Source organism: Acipenser ruthenus, chromosome 25 (genome assembly GCF_902713425.1).
Source record: "Acipenser ruthenus chromosome 25, fAciRut3.2 maternal haplotype, whole genome shotgun sequence".
Taxonomy (NCBI): domain Eukaryota; kingdom Metazoa; phylum Chordata; class Actinopteri; order Acipenseriformes; family Acipenseridae; genus Acipenser; species Acipenser ruthenus.
The window spans coordinates 2,718,362-2,736,057 of NC_081213.1; the positions used below are offsets into that span (position 1 = coordinate 2,718,362).

General features: G+C 37.9%; 1 protein-coding gene across 3 annotated transcripts; it reads left to right on the forward strand.

The window, feature by feature from the left end:
- Positions 1-793: 793 nt before the first annotated feature.
- LOC117413785 (tumor necrosis factor alpha-induced protein 3-like) lies at positions 794-14,203 on the forward strand. 3 transcript variants are annotated; one of them, XM_034023109.3, is made up of 10 exons: positions 794-909; positions 4,799-4,857; positions 6,801-7,116; positions 7,760-7,941; positions 9,406-9,547; positions 9,988-10,155; positions 11,067-11,238; positions 11,512-12,374; positions 12,807-13,033; positions 13,468-14,203. In XM_034023109.3, exons 3-10 carry the CDS (start codon positions 6,813-6,815, stop codon positions 13,720-13,722), a joined length of 2,313 nt encoding a protein of 770 aa, XP_033879000.2. In that variant the 5' UTR covers positions 794-909; positions 4,799-4,857; positions 6,801-6,812; the 3' UTR covers positions 13,723-14,203. The 3 variants fall into 3 exon arrangements, with proteins under 3 accessions (XP_033879000.2, XP_033879001.2, XP_058856234.1); XM_034023110.3 differs by lacking the exon at positions 794-909 and adding an exon at positions 4,125-4,458 and having other exon boundaries at positions 10,021-10,155; XM_059000251.1 differs by lacking the exon at positions 794-909 and adding an exon at positions 4,126-4,458.
- The last annotated feature ends 3,493 nt before the right edge of the window (positions 14,204-17,696 follow it).

Here is a 17,696-nt window from a genome sequence, read left to right on the forward strand (position 1 = left end):
AATGCAATCACTGCGGCTCAACATTTTTCATACAGAGATTTGTTAAATAATATATTCCAACAGAGCAGGCTTGCAGACCAGGCATTTTGCATGCTCAGCATGGCTTCTATTGTTTTAAGCAGGACTCCAGAGTACAGTGGTTCTTGGCCAGTGTGTTGCTTATCCACTAAGGGAAATCCCCAGAGCAGTCCAATGTGATTTTATGGATTACACAGTGTCCTTTTTAAAGGAAGTGCTTGTGTAACTATGGAAGCTTACCCATAGCTTCATGAAATATGAAATATATCAATTTTAAGGCGACGGTAGTAAGATCTAAAATGGCATGTCATGTTATAAAGTAATTATAAGGATTCTTATAAATGCCATTGTTGCTTTTTCCTTTAACACCCTACTGCTTGTTTCTTAATAACAGTCTAGCATTGTTTATTACATCCTTTATAACAAATTTGTAGGTGTATTATTGCTTGTTTAAAACCAATCAAAAAGTGTTTTCCAGAACTGGCTAAAAAATGACCCCATTCACAAGGCTTTAGCTCATGCGTTATTTAAAGAATGTGACACTGGATAGTTGTTAAGATGTTGTAAGTAGAAGCCAGCAGCAGTTTATAATGGTTGCCTCAGTGTATAAACTAGGTCAGACATTATTGGGCCTGCTGTAACTTTAAGCTTTTTTTTTATCTGCAAGGAAACCCCCTGTTATAATGATAAGGTCACATGTGCTATAGAGGAAGAACACGGTGGATTGCATGAAAGGGGAATTCCAAGACGGATTCTTAAAAGGGCATTGCCAATAGTGAAGTGTAACTTCAGCACTGCTCGCTAACCGTGCTGAAGTGGGTGGGGGGGTAGGACATCATGATATCACAGGGACTGCAGACTCTCTGAAGCAGAACCAAGCAAAGCTGGAAGGTAAAACAGCCATTTTGCCATCAGATATTGCAATAAGAACTATATTAATTCAGCATTGTATTTCATTTGTGTTCATGGCTTACTGTTCCAGGGAACGCAGTGGGGATTGAGTTGAATTTTTCAGGAGGAACGATGTTGAATGTTGAATAGAGTGAATGATTATGAATGAAATGAATCAGCACTATATATATATATCATAGAAAGGAGGGAATAGAAGAGTGGTTTATTATGCTATTATAATTGCAGCAGAAATTATGACAATATTATCACTGTTACAGTAAGTGCAGTAATACATCTTAGAAACATATTTTCTGCAATTCATATGTACATTTTTTATTTTAATTGTCTATGGTTGCTGATGATTCAGTTCAGTCCATTTGTCTATTCTTGCCAAAGCTGGACAGAAATTCTAACTAGGAAAAAAAAAAATCTGACGAATTATTTAACTCAAACAACAGTGAAATATTGAAAACAGTGAATTTGTGTAGAGTGCTTACAAAGTACAATATAGGACTTGTACAGTTAGCTGTCATCATCAACCAAATTCATGAAATATTGAGGGAGCACTGTACAACATGCTGTCCCCCTGTAGTTTTATTAATTAAATAAATAAATGACTAATGTGCAGAAATAGCATAATTTTGTTTATTTGTTGCATATATCTCTATATACTGTATTTCTGTTTTGGGAGCTAAAACTAGTGGTTGATTAAAAGATGAGTGCCTTCTAACAGGGTTTGTGAAATAATGCTTCCCAAACAAACAAGCCTGCAGTTTCTGTTGTTAGGTTGTGATTTCTCTGGTGCTAAGCTGTTTAATCAGTCTTCTTGATCAGTCTAACACTCTAGTGCTACTGCAGCAATAAAAAAGACCATTCTTCTGTTAATTTTACAAAACGTGAACCAAACAACTAAAGTCATATATTTCAAGTTCTCTTAAGGACTCTTAACCCGAACCCGAACCCGTGGGCTTTCAGGATACTGTTTTCATAAATGAGCAGTGAGACAAGAGGAATCACTAAAGGTGTTTTATCTGAATCGGACAATCTGACCAGGATAAAATACATACAGCACTGCAATGCTACATTTACAACATGATCTGTTTGGAGATTTGCCCACTGAAGAGTTAAAATAAATAAATAAATAACTATGTGGGAACCTTTATTTCAACTACAGGCAAGTACAGGTGTTGGTAATTATTACCAATAGATGGATTACAATACAATTATTAAGCCACCCTATTAATGTGGTATTGATACTTTATTATTAGGTTTCTTGCAATGTGTTGGCTACGTGATTTCATCACTTAGGTGCTACAGCACCTTCATATTAGACACAAACATTCTCTATTTTGTTATGACAAAACTTGTTTGTTCCGAGTGATGCGGTCTTATCAGAAGAGAAACTTTGAGCTCAACAAAGAAAAAAAAATCCAGCTTTTATACAAACTTTATTTATGTATTTATCTTTTAACTAGGCAGTGTGTTGGTTAACACATTTCCCGAGGTGATTTGGGGGTTTTCCTGCATGTTATTAAAGTAATGTTTAATTTGTTTTAAAAGAGATTTCCCAGAAATGTCACTTATGCCTAAGGGAAGGAAACAGCAATTCAAAAAATTAAATGTCCAGTTCACTTTTAATGTTCTTAAATGAATAAAAATTGATACAAAACTGGTAAAAAAAAAACCAAAAAACAAAGAAAAAAACACTGGGCCTTATTTTCAAAGTGTTTCCTCCATTATTTAGAAAGGAGAAAAAATCATGCTAATGTTACAAAAGGAGACAGTGCTATAAATACCACTGCTGTTTGGTTTTAGTTTTGTAAAATGAACAAGTGTTTTACCTCTTTAAAAAAAAAATAGGAGTCGATATGACCCATCAACTTTAGGGTTGTGTATTTCAGTGCTGTAACATTACCAGGGATTGCTGTTAGAATTGCAACAAAAAAAGAAAAAAAAAGAAAACAAAAAATCTTAAGAAAAGACAACTGATGAATGCACGCAGAGCCATTATCGATTGTCAGGTCAGGGTTAATCAAAATGGGCTTTGCTACCACATCCAGGAAACTAATGTGTTTTGGCTGATTAAACAGTTCTGACATCAAAGCAAAATACTTGAGCTGTGGTTTCTTTTTACTAAAACGCTGTGCCGCAGTAAGGTAGTGGGTTGTCATCCAGGTTTCTTCGTTCTTGGGAGGGCAGGTTGGCTTACAGTGCATATTACTAGAAGCCGCTGAATCACTCTTGAGACTGTCCCCCCTGAACCATCAGCCGTTTTGAGGAGTCAGTCAGAGGGACCTGTCAAGCGAATGTCTATAAGCAGCCCTTATGTAGGATATGCTGTTTTGCCCATCCTGACTGAAACTCACCTTGGTAACACTTTACATTAAGTGTCTCTAATTACTGTGTATTAACTTAGTAAATACATGTGCACTCACACATATTTACAATGTTATTATGCATAGCTACAGTGTACTTAACGTGCAAATCTTTTTGCACAGTATGTGTAAGTATACAACTGTATCAGAAATGGGTTAGGGTTAGGGGGGTTAGGGTGATATTGTGCAAACCCAATGTACCCATTAAGTACATTGTATCTATGCATAATAACATTGTAAGTACAAATGTATTTACTAAACAACTACTATACAAATGCACAGTAGTTAGAGACTCTTAATGTCAAGTGTTACCGACGTTCAACTGTAAGATACACCTTGATTTATAAGTGCTGTCATTTACAAAATGTTCTGCAATGGTTCTTGCACATTGCCAAGTTGTACATACCCAATCCATTCTCGTGTGGGTTGAAGGTTTGAACTATTCCAGAATGGGTCGCTTTGGTTGATTCTCATTTTGGGTATTTACTGATCAATAATTAGGAAATTCATGTCACGAATTCCACGTAGTGTATTTACCAACATAAGATCTATAAATACTTTCACAACACTAGCCAATAAGTTAATTGCACAAGTCAGTAATATTTTTTAAAACATAAGAGTTTAATTAAAAAGTAGCATCCTTTCAAAAAAAAAAAAAAAAAAAAAAAAACTACAGCTCTGAAATATGTAAACTCGTGGTGTACTGTTTAAGAAAGTTACCACATCCGGAATAACACACATGCATTCCACTATGGAGTATAACGAAGATGTATTTTTTTTTTTTTTTTTTTTTTGTCTTGGGTTGGTTTTGTTTTTCTATACTGTACCTCGTAGCTGTGATCCGAAATGCGGTCCAGCGGTGTAACCTTTTCATACAACTCAAGTAAACGACAACTGACGCTGTCTCCACGGTAGCACCAAAGAGTTCTGTGTAAGAACCTTTCTGTTGGCCGCCTCGGATGATACAGTCTTGAGCGCACCTGTTGTTTTAGGTTTACGTGCAGACCCAAGTCGCTTGGTCTGGGTTGTTGCTCACCCCACTGTGTTTTAGCCAGAGGGTTAAATGCCGAGATATTTTTAAACTGTGGAAAGTCCCTTGCTTTACTAGATACTCCCACAACAGTGAAACACCTCTCACTATACGCCGGCTTCATGACGGAAATATCAAACTTAGGTGAGTTAAAACAAATCTATATATATATATATATATATATATATATATATATATATATATATATATATATATATATATATATATATATATATATATATATAGATAGATAGATAGATATATACATACATAAAAAAAAAAGTATCAGTTGAAGAAACGGTAGTTGAAGACAACGTTTGTGTAATGGAAACGCTTAGCTATTAGTGCAGTCTGTAGTATGCTGGTGTGTATTTTGCTGGTTTCCAGGTAATTCTACAGTGGAAGATTACGAAACACATTTTCACATTAACTAACTTTTTTTTTTTTTTTCTCTCCTCACAATCAATTGGACGGATGCGCACAGTGGAGTACAGCAGACGCATCTAATGCTGGGAGCCTTGAAAAGATTATTTTCAAACTGAGGTATGTTACTTTTTAATTAAACGCGAAGAGTGTTGCCTGTCGTTTAAATGGTGTGCGTGTCTTATGTTTTATATTTTGTTTCTGTTTAAATAATTGGAAGATTTTTTAAGGTTTCTTTTTTCTTTTTTTTTCCTTTCTGGTACGACTAATAATGATAATAACAGTAAGGCTGTAGATTTCCTAATACTAGCTCTAGACCGTCCTTAAATGTGTGTGTGTATATATATATATATATATATATATATATATATATATATATATATATATATATATATATATATATATAATAGCATACATCGTTAATTCTCTTAAAAGCCTAACATTTGATAATCCTACACACCTGGTTTAAATTGAATAATAAATACAAATCACAATTTGTATCTGATAATTGTTTTTTTTTTTGTATGTATTGTTTTACCTGCACTGCACCTGTACATGACTCAGACTGAGAAATACCTGTTTTGGGGATGTTGAAATGGCTAGATTCCATGGATTGTTTAGGAATACAGCATTGGTCTGTTGATGAGTTTAAATGATATTCATCTCCATGTTTGTAAAAGTAGGATAACATACTGCCTTGAATTCATAGGTTTATATTCCAATTCCATGGTTTAAATGTTTTTCAAAATCCCGAACATATTTCTGTTGTCTCTCTCTCTCTTTTTATTTATTTATTAATTTATTTTTTACCTACATTTTATCTGTTAAACATGCAGCACATTTATGACAATGTGATATACTGTAGGGACGCCTCGTGTGTATTATATAGGTCATATTTTCAAAGCGATTACGACCGTTTTTAATGAACTCCAATTTTTTGTAAGAGATAAACCACCTGTTCATTTTACAAAGCTAAAACCAAACAGCTGAGTAATGGAATCCAGTTTATTTTTTCACATCCTCCAAGTGATCTAATTCCATCGTAATACCAGTATGACGATTTTTCACGATGAACCCCATGCCAACTCATTGCAGTTTTTACCATGACGGTACACTTCTGAAAAGCAGGTGTTTGTTTCTCATTTTGTAACATGAAGTGGAATTTTTGTATTTTAAAAACATCGGACTTAAAGAATGATGGGAATGTTTTCAAAATATGGCCCAAGGCATTTATTGCATTTCCTCCATTCTTTAACTCCTTTTTTTTAAAAAGAAGAAAATTCCCACTTCATGTTACACGAGAAATAAAATACAGTTTGATATTGTTTTATGAAATTGTTTTACACTCTTTTTTTTATAACTTATTTAATCACTAAATAATTTGCAAGTTAAAGCTTTGTGATTAGGGTTTATATTTACAAAAATTTTAAAATCACAAAAAAAAAAAAAAAATGAGAAGAAACCACATTATGAGATGCGACTATACCAAGTTCAGTTTTTAACATTTTAACAGTTCATAAGTTTAACATGGTGGTAGGGCCTATAGCTGTAGTCACCACATACACCACCACTAATTTGTGTATTTCTCAGTATGTGGTGCAGTGAAGAAGGAAATGTTTCGTGCAGTGTATTTAAATGAGGCTGTTGAATTTGGATGTGACATTCTGCCAGTGTTCTGAAAGGGTGGTATACATCATTTTGTACTATTATTTACCCAATGATAGAAATTAACGGGGCAGCTGTTTGTTGTATTGAGTCTTTTTGAGATGACCACGATAAGACAAGCCCTCACATGCACCTTACATGGCTTCGGAAATAATATAGAAATCAAAAGAGTATCCGTTTTGAATGCTAATATACTTCATTACAATAGCCCCAGTACCTCACTCTGCTATTCTTCAATCTGTAGAAACTGCAAGCACATTTTATTCAGTACTGCATCTGATCAAGTAAGACTGTAACAAAATAATATGAGGTACTTTAAATGGTGTATCCACTCCTTCAATATCATCGGTTTTATAAAGATAATAATAATAATACATTACTATTGCCTTTTCTTGCAGTATTTATTTGCTATGGAAGTAAGAAACCCCCTACCCCAGTCACTTGAAGACAGCAATCTGACCAAAGCGCTGAGACTGAGAGAACGTATAGCAGCAGATATTACGAGGCGGCTGAGTCAGAGACCCTCCATTCACCACCTCCGCTCCCTGCACCAGCACAGCGTGCACCTGTGTGGATACAAGTCTTCCAGCGCGCGGTGCAGAGACCTCATCAAAGAATCTCTCTGTGACCCGCGCCTCCTGAGACGCTTTGAAGACAGCCGAGGTCTGAACTGGAGCAAACAAGTCAGACGGCTCTTTCCACTGAAGAATCCTGGTACTTGATTTCTCATGTTTATATTGTATTTACGCCTCATAATGCGCCTTCAAAATATTTGAAAACATCAAGAGGATAAAAAAGCTAGATACTTTTATTTAAAAAGGAGTTACGGCTGTGTTCTTTATAAGCCACTGTTAGTCGAGCTACTAAGTACTGTAATACTACCAGTAGCCTTACTAAGCTGTGTTATATACAGTAGCTCTTTACTTAGTTATAATATTTGTAATGTTAAGTATTCTTACCGCATGATCGGCTATGGTTTCATGCAATAATTCTGTATTAAAAGACATTTCCATATTCTGGTGGTCCATGGTGACCCTACAGCCTTGTTGACCATGCTATGGCAGGAGTTTCTATTGTATTCCCGGGAGCATAAGCAACATCACATTAAATCCGTGAGCGTGTATTTGTTACACAGACACACATTGGTTGAGGCTCTAAAAAGTTTCATTATTTCTCCACTCTCTTTTGTTATTAATATAAACCAGTCAACAGGTTCTGCTTTCTGATAAAGTGCACAGAAGGCTGAATTGTGGCAGATTGTAGCCGACGGAGGGCAAGGGATTTCAGATGGGTGTAAAACTGCCATGGTTTAATACACACGCTGTCAATGCCATTCATCCTCCCTCCCTCCCTCCAGGGAAAAACAACAGCCTGCTGGACGCCGTGTCTCTTTACATGTGGGGAGTGTGTGATGCTGACTCTGTGCTCCACGCTGCTCTCTATCGCACCCTGGCTGAAAGCAGTGCGGCCGAGCTCAGGCTGGCAGCACCCAGGAGAGCAGCCCGATACACCTCAGCTCACCTCCCTCCTGACTCTGGGGTGAGTACTACACAAGCACCAAGATGCAGCCTTCAGTACGATCACAGCAGTCAAAAAAAAACTAAATTTAACAGCGCCCATACCTTCAAAGCATGCTTTCACAAATGTAGAGCTATAGATCAGGGGAGGTCAAAGCTGGGCGTTAAAGTCTTGGTCTTTGTTTCAGTACTGTTCTGAATTGTTTAAGTGGACCAATTAAACCTACATCCACACCCTAAAGTGGTTCATTATCTCATTTTACCTGTTAAACCTGGAGTGGACTCCCTTGCTGTAGATATATTCTTTGTCAACGTTTGCATATACTGTACATCTATCAAAATGAATGGGACTTTTTTAAGCTTTAGTGCAAAGCGTTGTTTTCCATGTAAACACAGGTTTTGCTAGTTTCTGGTTAATCAGTAACTGCAGGTGCTTGTTATACTGCACTGGTATACAATAGGTCCATTGTATTTGGTTCCTGTTTAGTGGCAGTGTGTTTTTTCAGGTACACTGCCTGGCAGGCTGGGACAAGTAAACCTCACAGAGAGAGGATTTGTGACTGGAAAGGCTTTCACTGTTAAATGAGTCATCTTCGCAATACAAGACCGTGCATTAACCAAGCTGCACACTGGGGCACATGGCACATTCAAAAAGTTTTTTAGGAAACAGTGTACGTGCGATTAGTCTGTCCTTGAAATTCTGTTAAACACACACACGCACACGCACATACACACGCACACACACAAAAAGAAAGAAAATATAACAATATCCCATTTGGTCATGATTTTTTATTTAAATGTTTTAAAACACTTTGTGTGAACTCTATGGAGTTTGAGAAGTTGCCTTGCCATAACTTTGAGAAAAGTCATATATGCATTATAAAATAAATACATAGATAGGGAGTTTATCATGGTACAATTGTGTACACACAGTGACTGAAGGGGCTATAATAGGGGTATTTTGTATGGATTGTAAATTGATTATACTATGACTAATACCACTACATCCACTAATAATAACAGTAATATGGCTAAAATCACGCAGCCATTATAAAAGTTCAAAACTGTATTTTTCCATGGTTCTACTATGCATTTACCATATTTTACATTGGTTAGACGTGTTTATTAATATGTTTACAGTACCTTGCTATTCTTTACAATGCTTTCACTGTGCTTTATTACACTTTGGTACGGTTTTACTATGGTAAACATTTATAAGGGAATCCCCATATAGAAATACTCTAGTTCAGATTCAAAACACTTCTTATATGCTGCATGAAATACTAAACATTAGTGTTTTTGGACAGCACTGCAATGTTTCTTTATTGATCTTTAATTGAATACATTTGTGTGACTTCTTTTTTAAATCGTGTAATTATTTATGCTGTTCAAATGCGTGCACTTATGGGGTCGGCGCCTCTAATTTGTGACCAGTTTAGATCTGGTCTTCATATCTGATACTAAAGGTCTCTTGTGATTCCATCAGTTCTGCGCTGAAGAATGGCAGAATATAGTGAAGACGGCCGACCCAAAGGCAAAAGCAGAGACGTCTCTGATTCATTTCTATCAAGATATCTATCTGCATGTTTTGGCAAACATCATCAGAAGGCCAATTATTGTCATTGCCGGTAAGTCATCTAGTGCGTTGATATTTATTTTAGGTTTAAACGGTGCTGAGAAAAAAAAAAAAAATTAGAATAAACTAATCTAAAACAGTTGAAAAACAACTTTTAAATCAGCAGAAAAGCTGATTTAATTCAACGAAATATGCTTAAAAAAAACAGCCCTTGACAAAACATTTCTTAAAGCAGTCCTTATAGTTCGGCGAATCAGGCAATAGCTAGGACCAGTTAAATTGATATTGAGCTCCAGCTCTTGCCCAGGTAAAACATGTTGGGGAAAATTGTATTAATCCTAACAGCGGTGAATCCAAATATTAAAAAAACCCGGTTTGCTAGAGGACCCTGATTCAGCTGTTCAGGACAAACCGCTTTCAACACGTTTTCTGATTTCATGTCAGCCTCTGTTTTTTAATGGAGTTTTCTTTTGTTCTTAACCTCATTCACAGGAAGCTCTAAGGAAAGCAGTTCTGTTTCCTCAGATGCAGTTCCTAATCCTGCGGGGGTGTATCTGCCACTCCTCTGGGAGTCTGATGAGTGTTGCTGTTTCCCGGTGGTCCTGGGATACTCAAGTCACCACTTCACCCCACTGGTGAATGTCAACAATCCTGGAGCGGGTAAGGGTTTGGGTTTGGGTTTGGGTTTGGGTTTGGGTTTGGGTTAGGGTTAGGCTTAGGGTTAGGGTTAGGGTTAGGGTCAGGGCTTAGAGAAAAGGCTATTGTGAAGCGTTATATTTTTAGTGTGTTTTTAGCTATATGTTAGGATTCTGTGGATAGAATTTCATGAGAATTTATGTATGATCCTGACAGGAGTCTAGACCCTACTGATCATAGACTCCCCAAGCACATTTTAAACATCCATGTACTGTGATACCACTGGTCTCCCATTTATTAAGCTAAGAATCTTGTTTTTTTCACTTGTTTATTTAGTTTCATTAGTTGGGTAAATTGCTGCTTCCATGTACCTTGGCTGTTTGCCTCATGGCTGGCATATTGAAATAATTCATACTTTCAATTAGTTGTTTAAGTCATAATGAAGATAATGAAGTCACCAAATTGTTCCAGAATGTGTTTTAAAACGTATTAGAACGTGTATTAAGCCCTAAAATAAATGGCATTACGTATAAACAACCCCCAAAAAACTACACACACCGACACACACACACACACACGCACACACACACACACACACACATATATATATATATACACCAATTAAGTGAATATCACCTTTTCTGTACTGTAGGATCGCTGATTGGTTTCTGTACTATAAACCTACAAGCAGAATAATGGAACAATTGTGTCTCATTTGAAGTTATTCATATTATTATTCATAGAAAACAGGCGTTTTAAAACTGCGGGGAATTCCAGAGCTCTGGGATTAAGTGCTGTGGACCACTGCACTCCTACTCACTGCTGATGCAATACATTACGATGTCTCACCACAGCACTGAAGAAATAAAATCACGCTCAAAAGTTTTCTCTGTAAATCCCATCCCAGAGGTTTATCATTCTTGATATCGTTACAGAAATGGACGCGCTGCCACTAGTTATGCCCACTGCATATGGAATGGTGGCCCTGCCAGCTCCCTTTCTTCCTGACTCAGAACAGCGCACTAAACAGCAGTTTCTTAACAAGTACCTCAATATTACTGCTGTTTACTTGGAAGGCAATGTGACCGAGACAGTCTTTGCAGCCCGGTGAGTGGACGTGCACTTTTTCCTTTGTTTCTGTTTCCTCACGTTAGCCTTCTTGGTGACAGGGTTATTTCAATCCAGTGTTCATTATTGTTTTTTTTTAACGGTGAGATAATACTGTATAACAGGGAGCAGTTCCTAGCTCACACTAAGCTGTTTCAACAAAAACCCAATATGATGTCTAGGAATGTTTGTGAATTGAGCATTTTGATTGGTGGAGGGGCTTTGATGACTGTACTGCTGTGTGATTCTAATTCTAGTTCTAATTGTCTTCAGGTTGCAAGGAAATAACTTACCAGAGGATCTCAGCTTGGTTCAGGACTACTTCAAATTAGTGCACCATACTTGCAGGCAGGTTGAATTAACGATGGAAAGCGAAAGGGCACAGGATGTGAGCAGGAAACAGGAAAACCGTTTCTCTCCGTCGGGCCTCTCTATCACCGCAGACAACTGCCTAACATCGGGCTGTCTCTACTTCTGCTCCAAGTTCACCCAGCCGTTCTGCCACCAGTGTTTCAAAGACTTTCAAAGCAAAGGTTCGCCTCCAAGGTCCTGTCATTCTCACCAGGAGTCCAGGAGACAGGACCGGAAAGAGAACTCCTCGGATCGAACTACTTTCTATGGGAACGCCAGCCCTTCGGAGGTGAAGCTGCCAACTGGGCCAGCATCGGCTCCTGCTGCATCTTCTAACCTTTCCTTCTTTAACGAGGTCAGCGTCCAGAATATCAGAACTCCACAGCCTGGTAATTTGACTCAGGCTGCGGTGTTCCCCGATCCCTCTCAGAGACTGGTTGGAGACACTTTCACGGAGAACGAGGTCTCTCCCCAGGAGCCTGCAGACAGCATCCTGGACTTCCTGGGAGGGAGGTGTATAATCTGCAAGAAGGAGACCAGGACCTTTAATGGTTTGTGTTTCACGTGCTTGCAGATCAGAGCAGAGGCTTCGAGACCCGAGGGTCCGCAGCCCTCTTCCTCATTGGAAGGGCTTCATCCCTCGTTCAAGATGCACAGCGAGGAGCTGCAAGACCCTGCCTCCCTCAGTAAAGACAATGGGAAGCTGTGCATCACCCCAGGCTGCCAATACTTCGGGACCCCACAGCACTTTGGCCGCTGCACCGTTTGCTATATTGCTTCCCAGGGTAGGTGCATTGAACTGGTCCAGATTGTCACACAGGGCAACCCTTTGCACATAAGCCATAGAAATGGTTTTGACTAGCTCAAACATAAAAAAATATTGTAAACAGCTAATTAGTGAAGGGCTTTAGTAAATTGTGAATTTACAAGGGAGCATTATACTTGGACCAAACACCCTGTTAACTACTGCGGTGAGGATGTATTGAGGTGCAAGTCCAAGATCTAGTTTTAGTATATAATTGTGATGTAATTCAGGCTTGTGTCCACACCTTTTCTTATAGAGCATGTGAGATTAACAAGCATGCAGTAACATGCTGTATCAAAAATAATCAGCTGCACTTGGATTGCATCATGAGATGGCTTCTTGTTTCTACATGAATGTAGTGTGATACACTATGAAGTGCTTCACAGAATGACTCCTTGCGGTACTTTTCCAGGTGAAACAGGACAGTGCGGCCCAGAGAAGGGAGACGCTGGTGTTCCTAGCGACCAGCCTCCTCAGGTTTCCTCCATCCTCAGGAACATGCCGCGGTGCTGCGTCCCCGGGTGTAGCATGCTGGGGAATCCCAGATATAATGGCTGTTGTGAGAAATGTTTCATCTTGAACCAGAATACAGGGTTACAGAGATCAGGGGGCAATCCTTCAGCTGTGCATCCTGGTCAGGTGAGAGAAGACAAGTTCTGGTAACTTTTTACAACTCAGTTTAAAGTTTAAAGTACAGGGTCAAAGGGGGTTCTTAAAAACTATTACCAGCCACACAACTCCACCCCTAGTGGATATAAGAAATATTACATTTGTTCTAGTGTTGCAGTTAATGGTTTACACACTGTGGTGTCCCAGCTGTGCTTGCAGGTTAGAAATGTTTCTAAGGGCTCTGTTGAGGTCACATGAGTTTTAAAAGGTGCTTTCTGAAAAAGAACTGAATCTAAACACCAGCAAGAATACAAGAGCGGTGCTATTTAGATCCACCGCTGTCAAGATCATTAAAATCTCTTTTGCAAAGTTAGTTAGCTTACAAGAATAACTTTGCAGTTCATTTGACTTACCGCTGCATTGCAAAGTGAGGTTCCCACTATAACTTTCATTCACGCTTTCAGAGAACCGCATCCCCAAACCGTCAACACTACAGACCCCCAGCCGAACACGAATTGCTGTGTGAGAATTTTATGGAGAAGGCTGTCCTGGGAACCAGGAAAGAGCCCACTGGCCCTGCTGGCAGTGACCAGTCTGCCGCAGCCAATCCAGAGCAGGCTGAGAGAACCTGCAGGGCCAGTGGCTGCCGGAACTATGGCAACAGCAAATGTGAAGGATACTGCAATGAATGCTATCATCGTATCAGGAGCAGGCAGTGAGTAGAAACCAACACACCGGGAAACAGTGGCAGCACCTTGAAGCATTTCCAAGTGGATGGCAGTGCAGGCTAGATCAATGAACATCGTTCATACTGACAAGTCGTGAGCACACATGATGATGGACTCTGCACTATTCTTGTGCCTCATTGTACTGTATCTAACCACTCTTTTTATTCTGGCTATACCAGGCTTAGTTCTTTTGTAGCAAACAGAATTTATTTTTTCATAGTTTTTTTCATGGTGCTAATAGGATCACTCTAATAAAAAGATGCTGTAAGAAGTACAGACTAGCACATTGCTCTTGTATGTATATATATAGCAGATTGGTTGTGTATAATTGCAGGTTATTAGTATGGAGTTTCAGTACCTGAAAGACCTGTTTTCTACCTCCCTGATTATTATTTTTTTTTTCCCATGAAACTTATTAACCAGACTGAACTGTTAAGAATTATGAGAAAATAAAAGCATTTTTTGATCAGTTTTCAACTTTCTCTGTGTGGATGTCATTCTCACTGTAATAGCTGTGTTAGAAGCCACTGTTGTGAGAAGTCAATAGCACACGGTTAGCTTACTGGTTTAAAGGAATACTTTATATCTGCTTAACATTCAACTTTGTATAATTTTTTTATGTACTCATTATATGTACTCCTATTAGTCACATGTCAGTTTTGACTCTGGACTTTATTTACACAACATTATAAATTCACTTCCTGTGCAAAAGGTATTTGGACCCCACATACAGTCTGTGAGTGTGTGGCACATGGAGCCCTAATACCTGTTGCACAGGAAGTGAAGTTATAGTTTAGTGTCTAGAGAAATCGGCTAAAGACCACACCCATACAAACTGGAGAACTATTTACACACACTAGTTTTAGCTTCTTAAAAAGTCACAACCACATCTTTTATAATTCAAAGCCTTATGCTTTTTTTCTCCTTTTGGATCACTTTTTATAAAATGATTTTACAAGGAACGTTGCTTTTTGTGCGAGTCTGCAAATTCCACTGAGGAATCTACACTTGCCTAATTTATAGTATTATTTATTGCCGCTGTTTCCAAACCAACCCAGACTGAAAATTTAAAGACAGAATCCTGGCCTGTGCTAAGGGAAGTTACAAAATGACAGAATTTAATAAGAAGCTGAAAATATTAAAGATTAGCTTCAGATTACATTTGCATTGTGTTTTTCTACATTTGTATGACGCGTGCGCAGTCTTTCTGTGCGATTAGGTACCGTTTTACATTGTGTTTCTAATTACTGTGTATTTACATAGTAGTTACATAGTAAATACATGTGTACTATGGTTAGGGTTAGGGCTAGGGCTATATCATGCAAAAAATGACACATTGTAACTGCATAATACCATTGTACGTGCACATGTATTTACTAAGTTACTGCTATGTAAGTACACTGCAGTTAGAGACACTTCAGTGATTCTTATTGCAATGAATCAAATATTCTGTTTATTTTTCATAATTTTGTGTCAGTTCCAGTTTCCATGGAAAATGAACCATTTCAATATTATTTTTCTTTTAATCTAAAGTAAATATAAAGCATACGGTAAGTTGCCTAGTAACAATAAAACATTTATTTCTCCCCTGAAATACAGAAATCCCAAGGAAACATCAGTTTGTCTGTTATCCTTTTGTTCTAGACTTTGTTCAAAAACACCAATCGATTGTCACAAATATACTGTACCAACTGGAAAGGGACTACACTTTGTCGCCACGAGGTGGAGACATAATGCAACATTTTAAATGCAGGGAAATGGATAAAGTGGAAACGACTGACTGTGATAAAGCAATGCAAACGTAAAAAGTATTTGAAATGTTCCTTCCCTTGAAGTTCCAACAGCTTCTTTTAGATGTTAAATCTTTAAAATGTGGCTGCTTTGGTTGTGACACCCTGATAAATCCTCCGCCCTGTCTGATTCCCTGTGTGCTGTTCCGATAGGTGAAGCTTGCTCACTACCTGCATTCCCTGATTAAGTTGGTCTGCAGTCACCTTGTCCTCTAAAAGACACCAGCTTCTTCAGATTGCATGTAGCTGTCGTAGTGTGCCGGGACACAATCAAACATATTAGATATCCATTCAAATTCGTAGCCACGCTTTGATTTACATTGATGTAACCTGAAACATTTATCATGAACATGTGTGGCCAGTTGCATTAAACACCTCAAGTTTTTTCCTTATTAATTGTTCCTTGAGTTTAAAGGTGTTGCAGAAAGCAGCATTTTCATGGGGATATATGGAAGCTGAAAATGCATGGTGACCTCATATGAGGATGCCATTTTCTCCCCAGGTAAAGCAATGGGGAAATCCCTCTGTGTTGGGTATTTATTGTTTCATTAAAGGTATCTCAGTTCTGTCAGCTTTTCTATGATTGCCGCTGGTGCCTGGATTTCTATTTTAAGTCTGTTGATCTTTTGAATGTTTTTTGTGTGTGTGTGTGTGTGTGCTTGTCCAGTGATTGATGTGGCATAAACTAAATCCTTCTGAGGCTGTATGCAGTAGTACACGCAGAGAGAATCATTTTAATGAGGAACTTTTCTAGGAAATGTCTTTATGGTAAGATTCTAAATTGAGGACCATATCACTTGTGCATCTAGAACTACACTCCACTGATGTTCCAGACGTTTCCCCTGTCATGTGAAATTGCCTTTCTTTGAAATCTTTGTTTCCCTTGAGTGAAACGCACGGCTTTTGTTTTATCTGATGCATAGAATCAAAAAGGGGAGGGGGGGGGGGGTAATGGAGAATAAACTCTTCAGCTGACTTTTAATATGCCGATTCTTAAATCCAGCTGGTAAGGATAAGTAAGCATTGTAAAGAACTGCACAGAATATTAAAAACATGCAGCAAAGGATGATAAACTATGGTAAATGCATAATATAGCCATAAGAAAAGCATAGGAATGTTCATTTCATTCTTGGCTTTAGGGGGTGACCATATTGTTCTGTATTATGCCCTACATTATTTTTTTAAAAATATTTACAATAAGATGTGTGGGACATGCAATTAGTGAGAAGCTTGTGGTAGGAACTATTATTTTCTTAGAAATAATACATTGCGTTATCACAAAATATTGAATCAGCTTAAAAGGCAAACTGAAACTTACACAGGATAAGATGATCAGTTTCATCATTATAATTAATAAGAAATATACAGAAAATATATTACTGAATCCAGAAACATATTTTTTTAAGTCCAAATATTAATGTGACATAATTCCAGTTAGAAAACGCATGAAACTGTAGGAGCAAGTGCTTGAAATAAACCTTTCTAATCCAACAGCTACTCTTGTCACATTTTTAAATTACAAATTATTGAAACGGACACAAAACTGATTAAAAGATACTATATCTCACCAAAAGCTTTGTATTTTAAATTTCATTTCTCGTCAAATGGACGCTGAGAGGATTACTGCTTTAGAAAATCGAGGGTGGTCTGCAATGTTATTGTGCTGATTTTCAGTCTTGTTAACTGGAAAGGCAATTACATTTTAACCTATCCTACTGATTGTCAAAGTTTAATGTCATTGCAGGGAAAAGCAAAAACATCTCAGCTCTCCATAAAGTTGTCTCTAGCCACGTTTCCACACGCTCGTTTGTGTGGCCCCTGATCCCTTTGTGTCAGGTCTAGGTAATAAATAACATGAATATCTCCAGTGTATAGTGCAGCATGGTTACAGGACCATGCTCAATGTCAAAGCCTCACAAGTCTAGACTAGTTACTCCTGTGAAATACCAGAAGACCAAATTATCTGGAGACCAACCATGGCATTGGTCTGTAAAATGACCAATCATCTAACTGTAAAAGAGGGAAATGAAAAATGCATTCGCCACCACCATAAAAGCAATACCAGAAATCTATATCTTCACAAGCAACACTGGTATACTTAAATACAATAAAACACGTTCTGAGCACAAAAAACATCTGCTAATCTGCTGTAAAACATTAGCTGAAAGTGATCTT